The 15,062-nt window shown below is 49.9% G+C and overlaps 5 protein-coding genes across 5 annotated transcripts; 3 read left to right on the forward strand and 2 right to left on the reverse strand.

The window, feature by feature from the left end:
• Positions 1-1,423: 1,423 nt before the first annotated feature.
• Positions 1,424-3,409, reverse strand: N7503_007458 (uncharacterized protein; the record flags this gene model as incomplete). The annotated part of the gene is made up of 2 exons (XM_057067005.1): positions 1,424-3,287; positions 3,351-3,409. The coding sequence occupies 2 exons, from the start codon at positions 3,407-3,409 to the stop codon at positions 1,424-1,426; spliced, it is 1,923 nt and encodes a 640-aa protein (XP_056920686.1).
• A 422-nt stretch (positions 3,410-3,831) lies between these two features.
• N7503_007459 (anaphase promoting complex subunit 1) lies at positions 3,832-10,083 on the forward strand (the record flags this gene model as incomplete). Its single annotated transcript, XM_057067006.1, has 1 exon — positions 3,832-10,083. One exon carries the CDS (start codon positions 3,832-3,834, stop codon positions 10,081-10,083), a length of 6,252 nt encoding a protein of 2,083 aa, XP_056920687.1.
• Positions 10,084-10,399: 316 nt separating this feature from the next.
• On the forward strand, positions 10,400-11,435 carry N7503_007460 (uncharacterized protein; the record flags this gene model as incomplete). Its single annotated transcript, XM_057067007.1, has 3 exons — positions 10,400-10,664; positions 10,730-11,248; positions 11,299-11,435. The coding sequence occupies 3 exons, from the start codon at positions 10,400-10,402 to the stop codon at positions 11,433-11,435; spliced, it is 921 nt and encodes a 306-aa protein (XP_056920688.1).
• Positions 11,436-11,867: 432 nt separating this feature from the next.
• N7503_007461 (uncharacterized protein) lies at positions 11,868-12,627 on the forward strand (the record flags this gene model as incomplete). Its single annotated transcript, XM_057067008.1, has 4 exons — positions 11,868-11,894; positions 11,950-12,035; positions 12,082-12,478; positions 12,529-12,627. 4 exons carry the CDS (start codon positions 11,868-11,870, stop codon positions 12,625-12,627), a joined length of 609 nt encoding a protein of 202 aa, XP_056920689.1.
• Positions 12,628-12,873: 246 nt separating this feature from the next.
• On the reverse strand, positions 12,874-14,298 carry N7503_007462 (RPAP1 family protein; the record flags this gene model as incomplete). The annotated part of the gene is made up of 1 exon (XM_057067009.1): positions 12,874-14,298. One exon carries the CDS (start codon positions 14,296-14,298, stop codon positions 12,874-12,876), a length of 1,425 nt encoding a protein of 474 aa, XP_056920690.1.
• Between the last annotated feature and the right edge of the window lie 764 nt (positions 14,299-15,062).

The raw sequence follows: 15,062 nt of genomic DNA on the forward strand, positions 1-15,062 counted from the left end.
ACATTGGTATATGGTCGATGCTGCGAAGGAAGTGGGCGTTCAGCATGTATGCTTTCACTATATAATCTTCCTTGCTGTCGTTAGGGGTGTTGGGCTAATACTATGGTTCCTGGTAATAGGTCTGGTATACATCTCTCTCCTTCGGTGGAATTGAATCCAATAGAAAGGCAAACTTGATGCAAGGGCACTTGATGACACAGACAATGCTACAAAAGTACATCAGTCAATCCCTCTTGAGGCTATCATATATTCCTGATGGCTAGTAAAAATCTAGATCTGGCCTCAGCTTCACATCTGTCCATGAGTGTCAATACGCAAATGCCTTTCTGCTGGGTGGACTGGCATCCCAGTCCACGGTGCCTCACCTGTTTATCTCCCTCTCGATGGTCCTATGGCACTTATACTCCGGTTTGAGCTCGATGAAGCTACATCCCAGCTCATGATCTGTGCCGGAAAGGAGTATAACAAGAAGGTTGTTGTCTTGAAGGGCCAGACGATCCTGAACTTCGCTGGAGTTGTTAATTTAATTAATAGAACAACGAGTAAGTTCAGATAGAGTTGTTTTCGCCCGAGAAATCGGTTCGATTGAAGACTGAGATGATAAATTCGGAAAGCCCGAAGCATTCTCGGTTCGTGCTGTTGTGGCATGAGGCGATTTTGAGCGGTAATGCCAGCTTTACGCATCACCTTATGGCGGAGTTAATGGGGTGAAAGCTCATGCCGGCTGATGAAGCTATACGGGGGCTTGTGATTGAAAATTCGGATGAAGACTGGCATCATAACTATACTAATAGTGATAAGCACTGAATGGGTCTGAGACATGAATAAACTATGATATTGTATATCATTCGGGTCCACATCTCATATTGGATGTACTAGCTCGGGTGGTCTCGTAGAATAGATCATAAGCGAGGTATTATCAAACTCAATCTGTTAAAGAATTCTGCGTCTGATCATGCAGACTATTATTGTTATTACATATGTCCCATCGGAGCCCTTCCAACACACCACAATCGTTCTGGACTGTATCCCCCTTCTGTGCAACGTGGCTACCAATGTAGGAGCTTGTCCGAAGACAGACTGGCATCCACGAAGTCAGAGAAGAACACAGCGATCCCAGAGACAAATGTGGGCGCCGCGACTTCTGCCGGCTAGGCGAGGATCGCAGAAGAATAAGGCTAGGCCATGGAAAGCCCTGGTTGATGGCGTTCGATATATCGCATCCGATACAGAGCTTATTCACTTCCGAGGAAGGAATTTCAAGGCATGGACCTCGCCTTGCGCTCCACCTTGCAGCGCGAATAAATTAATAAATCTAAGAAGAGAGAGAGAGAGAAGTCCTAGGGTGAGCAGAAGGGGGAAATATCGTGCAAATGAAGAGCCGTTCATGGGTATCATCTATAACTGAATCTGATACCTTGGATCAAGCGAAGATGCGGGTCCGTTTGATAGGGCTGTTCATACCGTTGAGCAGCCGTCCCATTCCCTCCACATCTAGTTCGCCTCGTTGCAACATCATTTGGTCATTCGCTGTAGCTTCTTGCTGTGCACTGTGGGTCGAGTTGCTGTCTTCGGCAGATTCGGTCAGACGCGGCGCAAGGATCATCACTTGGTGTTCCGCAGCGACCAGCACGTCAAATGATTGCCGCTCGGCAGCACGAGAGCGGCGAAGAGGTGCCGGAAGATGGCTAATTGCCGTGCAATTCTCGCCCATTAGGTTCACATCCTGGAATGGGGTCACACGGCATCGGTTGGAGGCATCAAGAGTGCCGGATGCTCGGACAGCGTTACGCCAGAGTGAGATCAAACTTGGGATCATCGCACTCTGCCGACCATGACGGAAGAGAATTGACTCATCCGGAATGGCTTCTTGAGATGAATTCATCTGAAGGACAGATATTTGTCCTCGGAGAGAAGGGGTTAGCTCAGTCATGGACCCCTTCAGAAGGGTATCCTCGCGAACCCGCTTGGTAGATGGTGTCATCGGCGCAAACCGCGGCCGGTTCTCTATCTCAGAATGTGTGTTGGAAAGGGGAGTTGCAATTCGACCGCTGACAGCATAGGCTGTGAGGGACCCTCCAGTTACGCCTTGCACAGTGGTCTGGCGGTGCAACGGGCCCTTCGCAGCCCCGGGGCCAGCACCTTCAATATCCCAAACACCCCATTCGCCATCTACTAGAAGCACCATGACAGCGCGGCCACCCAGTACCCAATCGGCATCAATGATGGTCTTGCGGCGAGGGAGTCCCGTGGGGTTCTGCTCAAAACCAGGATACAGGCTGATTAGCCAGCGACCCTCTGTATCAATGGTCTCGTATTCTTCATTTGTATTCGATGCCCGCCGCGCTGTCTTCGGCCCCTTTTTAACAGAAAAGCAAGAATAAATTTTGACACATCCACTGTGGAATGCTACCAGCAGATGAGAATGGCGAGCCGACGGGTAAGTAGAGGGGTTGAAGACAATGGTTTGAGCTGGTGAGGGCAAAAGCCGCCGTTGAGAGATGAGGTCCTCTTCAATAATGTGATAGAATCCGTTTGACTCTTCGCGAATCGGAAGCCGATGTAACAGAAGCACGCCGGGACCCTCGGCAGAGTGCGTGGCCACAAGAAGGTCCCATTTTCCCGAACCTCCAGCTCTGCTGCGCGAATTCCTGCGTTCTTGGTCATCTTCGGTGTCCTGGCAGGTGAAGGTGAGAGAAACACCGCGAGGAATGTCTTGATGGGTCACGCCTCCATTGATAGTCAAAGATTGGATGTGCCAACTCTGTGGGTCGGTCTGTGTTGGGTGAGGGGGGATAAGAGGCAAAGTAACGACGTGGGTTGAGAAGTCCGAGCAGACTGCCGCTATGACGATGTTGTTCTTCGCAATGGGCGGGAATGGATCCAAAGGTGAGCGTGCTTCTTCAGGAAGAACACGAGGTATAGCCAGATCGAGCACGCGGCTGCCCAAGGGAATGTCGACTTGTCGCAGGATGGATTCGAATGGAAATGCAGGGTCGACTTCGCTCTCCTCCGAGACAAAATCATAACTTGATTCTTCGGGGGCTGGGACTGCTTCGGGGACATCCTCCTCATCGGAGTCAATGATCATGACCGAGTCGCCGTCATTGTTTGCATTGCTCCTGTTCTGTCGTGAAGCTTCAGGCCTTTTCAGCTCTGAGAACTGCCTTCCTCCTCTCCACACAACTTTCAAGCCAGTTTCGTTGCCATAAACAATGATCGAAGAGCCATTAGGAGCTCGGAGAGGATATCCTTTAGCGGCGTGGATGCGATGCGGTAGTCGATAGCTGAATTTTGATCAATCAATTTAGTGACTCTATCCTGATCGTTAGAAAAGCATTGACTCTTACCTCAGTTGCAAGCCATCTTCTCTCTGTCGAACCAACGGTGTCGCGGGAAACGAAGGCATTGCGCTGGTTGCGCTGACGGAGCGCTGTAACTCGGGAGCACAGGCGCCGTGGACGCCGTTAAAGGAACCGTTGAGATCGATCTCAATGAGTTGGGCTCAGAGATAAGTTACTTCAGACAAAATTAGATAGTGAGTAAAGGTTGTGGAGTTTAGAAGTAGAGGTGGTGTGGTTGCGAGGGAAGAGGAAAGTTGTTTTGCTCGGAAGCAAAAGAACTTACGTCGATCCAATCCGCGTTCCTGCGCGTCCTCCACCTTTCGGCATTCAACAATCAACAACGCTCGACAATGCCTTCTGGGCCAAAGATTTCGGCTTAAACTCTTACTTCCCGACCATGGAAAACAGTTCATTCAGGAATCCGGGCCGTCAGATTGTTTATGACGGCGAACCGCCATCGCTACTTTAGTTGAACAAACAGCCCACCATGGCTTCCACTCGCTCGCTCGGTCTCCACGAACCATCCGCCGTCTCCTACTTGGTTACAGAGGGAATCCTGCCTCCTGATCCCTCAAGTGACCTGTATCAATGGACCACATTTGTCGATGAGAGCGGTTTGACGGGCACCGTCGACGACGAGCTTGTATGGACGAAACATTGCGCGGTATGGTCCCGCGCAGGGATGGTGAAGAGAGTCTTTCGAATGGATCCAGAGAAAGAGGAGATTCGACATGCTTTGTTCACGCAATTTACGGCAAGCCATGCCCAAAGGTCTGCAGGCAGCACGGGTTTAAATCGATTCCACACCACCGACATGGGAACAAATACGCGGGGAGGACAATCGAAGCGTGACGGAAAGGACTCAACAGCTGGTAACATAGGGTCAACATTGGATCTCCATGGAGAATCCCATGTAGCTGTGGTTGCTCCCCAGCAGCCCCATAAGAAATTGGAGAGGGCTTTAGTCGTGGTGCTCAAATCACAGGCACATATCTTTTTCATTACGGGAAATAGCCATACCGTCCCTCTTCCATTTGAGGTTGAGTCTGTTTTTGCAACTCCCCGTGGACTCCTATTCCAAAGGAAAATACCAGATAATAGCGCAGAACGCCAACACCAATCGGCACCACCAAATTCATTCATGACCACTTCGCTATTTGACCCTGGTGCGTCACAGTCAGGTACACTGCCTACTCTCACCAAAGACAAAGGGCCAATCTTGAAACTATCATTGCCAACAAGCTCTACATCGTTGCCGAACTCCAATTCAAGCACAGACCTTCCCCGGGTTTTCTCTCTCATTGATCCTCATTCGGAAATGGGTCTAGTTGTTACTTCGCAATCCTCTCGCTGGTTGCAAAGCAGCGTCAGCAGTACCAAGAAAAGGCCCTCGGGGCTTGATGTACTAGACCCAGCTGATGAAATTGTGTATATCTCCCCAAAGGATGAGCTCTCGGGTTTGAATCAAGTTCCAGCAAATCCTCTGGTTTTGGTGGTCACGGTGAATGCAACTACTGGGCTCTATACAGTTTGGACTGCTCGATATAGGGACGATGAAAGCAGTGCTTCGATAAAAGACAAAACTCGACGGCAAACGGAAGGGGCTCGGTCCAACAGACGAAGCTCTCATTTCGGTATGACGCCTGGCGCCGCTACTCCAGCTGCACGTCCCAGAGAAAGTTTCGGCCCATGGACTGAGAACTGGAATTCATCTCAAGCGCCTGACTCTAAAAACGGCGGCGAAGAAGACCTGGCCGCGCGAGTTGCGCAGGACTTTGGTGATGTTGGAGTGCCTCTTAAAACTTCCAGGAGAGTCAGCTCATTGCTTGCACGGACTGATCTGGCCACAAGTCAGGACCGCATCACATTCTCAGACCTTGCAACGGGCAGTCAAACCAGCACTATGCACCATGGTGGGCTTAGGCAATCTATGGGAGCCGGCAGCATGCGTGGAAGCTTCGGGTTCAATCCTCGTGGATCAATACCTCCAGCAGCAGGGCCCGTCTACAGCACTGCAGGCAGCTTTGTGGACGCTCCGGTGGATAGGCTACTAGAAGAACTTAACAATGATTTGTTGTCCGAAGGGTTTGAGAATATCGCCCTCCGTGAATCTGCATCGGGTCTGCCCGAAGAGCTTTTACTCACCAAAATAGAGAGTTTCTCTTCCAGATTCTCCGGAAACTTCCATGCCTCGACGCAGCAAGCCTCACCGCATCGCTTAAAGGTCTGCACACTTTCCTCCTCCGATTACGGGAATACACAAAACGGAAACGCCACCTCAGTGGCAGTGTGCATTGTCGACCAAGATTCACACAACATGACCGTTGTCAATTTGCGGGCAGAACGCGTGGCAGTATCAAAGAATCGAAAAGTTGTACCTGCGAACTCTAAGAAAGCCAAGCACTCCGAGAGGCGTCCATTACTGGTCCATGCAACCGGTATCCAGCATGCTCCCAATGTTGGAGACGTCTGCAGCGTCACAGACGGTGAGATCTCACGGATTCTCACGCTGACCGTGTCCGACAATGGACAGCGAGAATTGTCCTTACAGACCCTCTGGGGTAGTCCGACCAGAATCGATGTTCCGATTCCATTGCAGATCTATGAGCCCCATGGAATCTCTGCGAGCAAATTTGTGAGTCGCTCACGGGAAAGCGGTATGAACCGGGTCATGGCCGACCCCAATCTCGTTTTTCTGGGATTCGATCATGCTTGCTCGAAAGGAAAGGTTGACTTGGTCGATACGGAGAAACGACGGCACAGAATTCAAATTCGAATGGAGCCACATAACGATCTTGTAAGAAAAGTTCTCAAGGTCTGCAAGTTCGTTCTTCGTGACTCGGAAAAAGCAGGTGATGGGATGTTAGTAGCCTGGTGGGAGGTCATGAAGTGGCTTCGAGGTAAAGAAGACATCGAAAATGACCTTGAGTGGACTGCTATGGTCGTCGTTTTGTTTTCTTTGGCTGTGCCGTTCATTAAACCGCCACAAGCACAAACCCCTGCAAAGCGAACACGCCGAAAGAAGGGTCTTCTCCGGTCGAGCAGCGGCACTTATGTGGATCTGGAAAGTTGGGAATCTATGCTTGATCTTGAATCGGCATCTTCTGGCGTCGTTGCACCGTGGATGACGAATAGTTCTTGGGGATGGATCGTCGAGCAAGATGCCATCGAAGACATGGCCAGTCGCGATGCAACACGTGCCCCCAAAAGTGAACAACCCAATACGAGTCGATCAACATACCGTCAAAATACTTATCTCAACAGATGTGCCTCGCTAAGCCGTGACTTCCTGCAAAGCCCACAAGGAGCTAGGGCATCCGGCCGAGATGGTTACTTACCTATCGCCGGAGTCTTTCCTGAGAATACCAGGTGCACTGCACTCGGAACCATACTGGTTGGTCTTCATCTCCTTCGAGAGGAACAGAAACTTTCCACCTGCGACACGGAAGAATCTCAACGTCCTCTGGGGCTCCTTGCCCCAGTCTTAGCGCAACTTGGTGGCTGGCTGGGTTGGCAATCTTGGAAATGGACCGAGGATGCTTACTTTGGCACTGAAATGGCTAGCATAGAACGCTGGCAATTTGAAGACTCTCAGATCTCCTCATTGAATGTTCCTGCGGAGCCATTTCCTCCCCCGTCTATATTTGCATTCCTTATTGACGCTGCACGTTCATCCGTCAGCCCATTCCTCACCCTACTTGATGTTGTGACGGCATCAGATCGACTGCCTAGAAAGGGACGAATGTGGCGAGAATGCTTCAACATCACCCCTAGGACATTGGCCCTGACAGGCTTCCTCTCTGATGCTCACAATATTTCAACACCTCTAGAAAAGATCAAGCTTTTACATCGATGGGGCTTGACGAAAAGCATAATTGACACGTTTCCCGAGGGTGTGAGTGCGCCATTGTATGAAGCTGTTATTCAATGCCAGGTTGAAGCCTCGACATCATGGAGTGCAAGTCTTCTAGAACTGATTGACCGGGAGGATCTTTACATGTCGATGAATCCAGTTCATGCCCAAGCTTTTGCGGCACCCCAGCACTCTGTGGTGTCTCATGACGCTGTCCGAGATTACCATTATATCAACACTTCGGCTTTGGAGATTGACACCATCAATGCCTTCGAGGCCTCTGCGGAGGCTGATCGCTTCTCGGTAACTCGTCTGGTCTTCCGGGAAGACAAGCGCTTCTTGGAGGCAGCCCGCCTTCTGAATCAGTCTAAAGCACCAGTTGCTGACTGTGTTCCCGAGCCTGATTGGACGGATTCCGATCTACTCGAGGCCCAGAAAGAACTTGTGCAGCTCGTCTCATTTCGCACACTGTCAACCCCTGCAGGTCGGGCTATGCTCGCCTTCAGTGGTCGACTACCTTTGTTGACAGAGAAATTGCCAATCCCTTCATTCTCGTTGCAGTGCGTGATGAAGCCATCAAATGTCACGGTTAGCGCTGAAAGAACCGCGTTCACTGAGGAAAAGGTATGCTGGGCGTTCTTCCATAATGGTGTGTCAACAGGCCTAGCAATCTCCAAGGCCTCAAAGGGTATTGATACGTCTTGGATCCTGTTCAACAAACCCCAAGACCTCACGAACCGCCACGCTGGATTTTTACTAGCTCTCGGTTTGAATGGCCATCTCAAGTCCTTAGCTAAGTGGGTAGCCTTCAAGTACCTGACTCCAAAACATACCATGACATCAATTGGGCTTCTGCTCGGTCTGTCCGCGTCATACTTGGGTACTATGGACACACTCATCACTCGATTGCTATCGGTTCATGTTACGAGAATGTTGCCTATCGGAGCCGCGGAGCTCAACCTATCGCCTCTTACCCAAACTGCAGGTATAATGGGCATTGGTCTACTTTATTGTGGCTCCCAACACCGGCGCATGAGTGAAGTTATGCTGTCAGAAATTGAGAATGTTGAACAAGACGAACAAGCCAGTACTCACGAAGACTTGCGGGATGAAGGCTATCGACTGGCTGCTGGATTTGCGCTAGGTCTGATCAACTTGGGCAAGGGTAAAGACCTGAGGGGGATGCGTGATATGCACATTGTTGAGCGCCTGCTCGCAATCGCCGTTGGAACTAAGAATGTCGATCTCGCACATGTGCTGGATCGAGCCACCGCGGGCGCGACAGTTGCGCTGGCTGTCATTTTCATGAAAACCAATGATGCAATTTTGGCCAAGAAGATTGATATTCCCGACACCACTGTGCGATTTGACTATGTCAGGCCAGATCTCTTCCTCCTGAGGACACTGGCACGGCATCTCATCATGTGGGATAGCATCATGCCCAATGTTGAGTGGATAAAGGAGAGCCTCCCAAAGATATACCGAAAGCGGTCTCGTCTTACAGCCGTGGGCCATCTTCGAAGTGAAGACATGCCCTTCTTCAACATCATCGCTGGTCTCTGTCTAGCACTCGGGCTTCGCTTTGCTGGCTCCGGTGATACCCAAGCAAGAGATCTGCTGTTGTATTACCTAGATCAGTTCATCCGAATCTCGCGGCTTCCAGCGATGAGTTACGACTCTAAGCTTGCTCGCAATTCTGTTCGCAATTGTCAGGATGTGGTGTCATTGTCTACTGCAGCTGTGATGGCCGGTACGGGCGACTTGGCATTGTTCCGGCGCCTACGCTCTCTTCATGGGAGAATAGATGCCGATACCCCGTATGGCAGTCACATGGCAGCTCATATGGCAATAGGAACGTTGTTCCTTGGTGGAGGTAGCTACACACTCGGCACCTCAGACCTAGCTGTGGCGACGCTTCTCTGCTCCTTCTATCCGATCTTCCCAACTACCGTCCTTGATAACAAATGTCACCTTCAAGCATTCCGCCACCTCTGGGTACTCGCCGCAGAGCCGCGGTGCCTCATTCCCCGCGATCTCGATACTCGACGCCCGATCTCCATTCCTATCACTATTACATCGCACTCCGGCTCCATCAACACCACCAATGCTCCGTGTATCATACCGGACCCTAATGAGATTACACGTATCGAGATCCGTGGCCCAGATCATTGGCCACTTGTTCTGGACTTCAGCCAGGATGGTGCTCTTCGAGACAAATTCCGCCACGGTGATCCTTCCATCTATCTTCGCCGCAAAGCTACATACACCTCCGATGCTTCAACCTCCGTATTTGCATCTACCCTCACCGGTTTAAGCGACGCCCAAGATATTCTGCCTGGATCTGCAATTGTAGCCGCTCCCAATGCAGGCAAGGGCCTACCACCCTCTATCTTGCGCAACCGCAATGCACTGCTTTCTGAGTTCATGTCAGGATCTACGACACCCTCGCAGAGCCCTTGGGATTGGGTTTTCCACCTCCCCTCTCTCCAAGGTCTTGATATCCGCGAACGCTCTCTCGTGCTTCCTTCGTCATTCCCAACACCATCTCCTCGCATTTCCACCGAGCTAATTACCTCCCCTCCTTGGCTCCGGACTTCTGCCGTCGACGCCCGTCTTGCCTTGTCGCACACCGTGCGTAACATCGTACAGTCTGCGCGTGGCCGGGGGGCGGACTCTGATGAGATCCGTGACCGCATCTGGCAGCTTCAGCTTCTATTCGACTGGCTTGATCGTTCGCAGGGTGATGAACAAACTGCTGGTCACCAGCAATCGCAGTCGCAGACACCAGTATCAGGTCTGTGGCTAAGGAAAGACTTTGTTGAAGGAGCTAGGTGGCAGGTCTGGGGAGTTCAGGTTGAAGATGAGGGCGTTGATGCTGGGTCTTGATGAGTTTTGTCATATTTGATGTGTTTCTTGTTTGCTGCTTGGGTTCTTGGCGGCTGGGTATTCTTGTACAATATGACATCCATAGTATGATAATGCACCTATAATTTCATGACTTGTTATGTTTCTCGGTTTGTATGACGTACATCGGTGTTGGATAAAGAATCTAGACATTCTAGTTCTGAATTAACTTTTAATGACTCTTGGTTCCAGTGATTTGCAACAAACCTAGATTGAGTCAAGCCAATTCTCTTTTAATTTAGCACACCCTTTTGGAACTTCTTAAGACAGAATTACGAGAATTCATTCTGAAATAAACATGCAGCGTGATGTGGAAGGTCTAAATGAACAACCGATGGAACATAAGTTGAAACCTGCCATCATCCCCTTCGCAGGCCGCATTGGAGGAAACCAGGACTATGTGGTTGATCGCAGTAATCCATGCAATGCCGAACTTCTGGCGAAGGTGCCTGATGCAGCGCCTTTGAGAACCTTTCGTGATGGATTTGATTTTCGCGGTTTCCTTGATAGTGGCGTTTGGAAATATGCCTTGGTTGAGTGTATTGGTACGATTGATTCCCCTCGTCAATTCCCATCACTAATAGTTGAATAGGTACAATGATGAATACGTTCGTGACAGCATGGATAGGAGTTCATCCGCCATCAGCTCCTGTAGTTCCACATACCCAGGCTGGCATATACGGGACGACAGGTTTTCTTGCACCTTTGATTGGTGGTATCACTAATTGGCTGTTTTTGACGCTTTTCATTTTTACCTTTTCTCCAGCAAGCGGTGGGCATTTGAATCCAACCATTACACTAGGTACCTTTTTTGCACGGCTGATTTCATTTCCTCGCTTGATTCTATACCTGGTCGGACAAACTGCAGGAGGCGCTTTGGCCGGTTTGATTCTCGAAGCTGCATATGGTACAAGAGACTATCTGGTTGGAGGCTGCTTCGTTGATACACAACTTATACCAGTGAAGGATGCCTTTTTGCTGGAATTTGTTTACTGTTTATGTCTAGTCTTTTTGGCCTTTGGTGTTGCTCTTGATCCACGTCAGGCTGGGGTATTTGGACCAGCTCTATCCCCTTGGCTGGTTGGGCTGGTTTTGGGGCTTCTCAGCTGGGGTTCATCTTTCACACGAGCTGGCTATGAAGGAGCAGGTAATGAAACTCCTAGACCGGCATTGTCAGTATACTCACATTTGTCGAAGCTCTGAATCCGGCTCGTTGTTTCGGCGTCTACGTGGGATCTCGGTTCCCGGGTTATCATTGGATTCATTGGGTATGTCTAGCAAGATCTCCCCCACCAGAGCCTCAACTAAGAAACGAAAGGTTGGGTCAATCCTAGCAGCAATTGGACATGGTGTTGTTTATCATATAGTTCCACCCTGGACAACGAAGACTCCACATATCTGAATGAATGTGGACTTCCAAGGTTGGTACAGGCAAGTAGTTAGCTCTTCATACATGTGGGGTAAATTAAGTGGAAATACGAGGTTTCAGTCCCTTTACAATCTGCTACTAAGTATGCTATAAAGCGGGTGACTAGCGACGTCATTACTTTTCCGAACAGCATTACCCGCGAGTCGGATTGGGTTGGAGAAGTCGGAAAGGAGTCTGGCCAGAATTAAATCATGACTGATGATGTCAATGGGGTTTGATGAGAAATGTACGTGTTAATGGTTTTCCTGCGAGAAAGATTAACTCAAGTCTACCTAAACGTCAATAAAGGGTGAGAAGTACTTCAGTGTCTATTTCTTACTACTGTCAACAGCCCATCATGGCCCCTCGAGTAGCGATTGTTTTTGTAAGTTTTGATTATACTCCACAATATTCTTTGCTTGGTATCTGACTCTTCATAGTACTCGCTTTACGGCCATATTCAAAAGTTGGCCGAGGCTGAACTGAAAGGCATTGTCGCCGCTGGCGGCAAGGCAGATATTTACCAGTACGTGCAATCAGCTTCATGAGTTCCATAGCTAAGCCCTACATAGAGTTGCAGAAACCCTGTCAGATGAAGTTCTAGCGAAAATGCACGCGCCGCCCAAATCGTCTTATCCTGTCATTGACACCCACAAACTGCTGGAGTATGACGCGGTGCTTTTCGGAATCCCTACTCGCTACGGTAATTTCCCGGCGCAGTGGAAAGCGTTTTGGGACAGAACTGGTGGCATATGGGCTTCAGGCGGATACTGGGGAAAATACGCTGGTCTGTTCATTTCCACCGGTACCCCAGGCGGTGGTCAAGAGTCCACAGCTATTGCATCTATGAGTACCCTGGCTCATCATGGATTTGTTTATGTTCCATTGGGCTATAAGAATGTCTTTCCGCTACTGGCGAATCTGGATGAAGTTCACGGAGGATCCCCATGGGGAGCTGGTACTTTTGCGGTAAGTCTCATCATGCCCTTGCTGTCTCATCATTTTACTCATGATTGTAGGCTGCGGACGGTTCACGTCAGCCCACTGCTTTAGAGTTGGAAATCGCCGAGCGTCAGGGCAACGATTTCTGGACTACTGTTTTGAAGGTCAATTTCTAAGTGCTATGTGAAGCCTATTCAAAAGTCTTGTCTCAAATGTTGGATTTATAGTTCGTCTGGAACCGAATGCTGATTGAATTATGTACCTGTATAAGAGATGACTGTATAGTCATGTTAAACTTGTTTCTTTTATTGCTTCTGAGGTTTCAGGGTACCAGGTAAGGACGATATAACCAAGGCGTATGCATCATATATATAAGTCAAAAGCCAGAAATATAGACAATGGGAACCCAACACTAGGCCATACTACTGAGACCGAATCTGACCCTCCTTCAGTAACCCACGGTCACCACCACCGCCCTTCTGCCACAGCCACACGCCCTCGACGGCCCACGCGGCAGCACTGGCATGGCGGCCAATGCCCGATGCAACGGGCATATTTGTCTCACTCTGATCATCTTTCTTATCCTGTTCATCCTTACCAGCTCGGGATTTCATCCCCGGGAATTGGCCAGATGCACCCTCCGCTTCAGCTAGCATGCCTGCCACAACACCCTCCTTCTCAATCACATGCCACAATCCCTCTGATAGCACTCCACCGCGATCCCCGAATTCCGCACGACCAAGACGGAACAGGATTCGGCCTATAACTTGCCATGCAACACAACGTTGAGCAGGGAACGTCGAGCGCGATAGGATCGCCAGTTCTGGGATAGTATACCCCGCTGCATGTGGATCTTCGCCGTGATGATGGAGACCAAGGGTAGTCGGGAGAGAAAGAGAGGTATTGGGGGAGATAAGGGTTCCACGCAGTGAGAATCGAATGGCAGAGGGAGAGATAGAGACGGCGCTGCTGGCAGGATGATAAGGAGATGTAGAGTCCGGGTCCTCCTCGTCGGCGGAAGGCGGTTTGAGCCACGAGAGCCCAGAGGGGTCGTGAGCCATTTCGGGAAAGTAGTGGGATTGCATGTCTGCGAGAAATTTGGGGTCGTTGGGGTCGAGTGTTGGCATCGGTTGCTTTGGTTGTGGGAAGTGGAAGGTTTCGATCATAGCCGGGTCTAGGGATGGGCGTTCAGATGCCGGGTGAAGATCTTCTGGAATTTTGGAGGGAGGGAGATCATCGTTGGTTGGGCGCTTTGGAGATGTCTTCTGCGGTTTGGGAGTCGGTTCTGGATCCTTGGGCGTTGGCTCCACGGCAGGAGCCGGGATATCGAACGAAACGGCTTTCTTCGACTTTGATGGCGCCGATTCAGTTGGCATTGGCTCTGCCACTGGCTTTTCTAATTCCTGGCCCATCTGATCATCCTCGTCGATTTTGGCCCGTCGGAGAAAGCGTTCTAATAGACTCGGGTCTATTGAAGCCATCAGTTCTTCTCGTTCGCGCTGAATCTGCGCATCCGACATGGATGCCAAGTGCCTGCTGTTCTCGGCCGCGATCGAAGACTTTTCATCTTGGGTAGTTGGTGTTGAAGTCTCATTTGACTGGACTGGCTCAGCTGCCTGAGCTGCTTGCTCTGATCGTCGTTGCTTGAAGGAGGAAGGCTTGTTGCGACGTCGGTGGGCGGGAAAGCCAGTTGAAGAGGCGGTGGGCGTGGGAGCTGGTGGCGCAGCTGGGGCGGGGTCTCGTTCCTGAATCTCTCCAATGAGGGAGAAAGGAGAAGGAACTGGATTCTCTGGAGGATTGCCCTCGTCTTCCAGGTCTAGGACAAAACGCTCACCTCGGAAAGCCATAGCGCGCAGATGGGAAGAAGTTATGTCAGCGCGGGGCCTGCGGCTCAAAAAAGCTAAAATGTGGATGCACCACACTAACCATATTGGGTTAGCGTGTGAATTGTCCACACTAGTCCCAAAGGGGCGATCCTGCGCAACCAGATTCGGAAGCTTTGATCCAAGCTAGTCAACTTCTAGGGTTTCGCAGCATTTCGTTAGGCAGCATTGCAGCTATGGAATAAAGCCGACTACTCAAGTATTTTACTCAATCTCATTCGAGTCAAGTGCTCTTCGGCCCTTATGCATAATCTCATATACGTAGAAGCCGGAAGTGATAGCATGCTCGGCTCGGCTTCTGGAACTGATCTCCGGTAAGGCAATTTAAGCATATAAACATATTACAATGCACTTTTTAAAAACTTCCATAGCCTTGTTGAACTAATCACCTGGTCAACCTTGTATACACCCGACGGATTATCATATCCCAAGGTTGTGTCACTCGGATGTATAGAGGGGAAAAGGGTCTGTGTGCTCAAGTATATACGCCCCACTGACGCCAGATCCGCGCGCATGGCTTCATTAGTATAGTTATTTCACTGTTTCTAGAAATTTAGAATTTCACTTATGTACTTTCTTATCCCTATTCAAGATTTCGTCTTAAGTTCAATCATAAGTGATTGACTTCTCTTGTGATTGGTTGATCTATGAATGTATTGGATTTCTGATTTCCATACATATCAAACCGGGAAAACTCCCAATTAATGAATCGACCACATCAAAACTCC

The sequence above is a fragment of the Penicillium pulvis genome (genome assembly GCF_028828015.1).
Source record: "Penicillium pulvis strain IBT 33274 chromosome Unknown contig_5_segment0_segment0, whole genome shotgun sequence".
Classification (NCBI taxonomy): Eukaryota; Fungi; Ascomycota; class Eurotiomycetes; order Eurotiales; family Aspergillaceae; genus Penicillium; species Penicillium pulvis.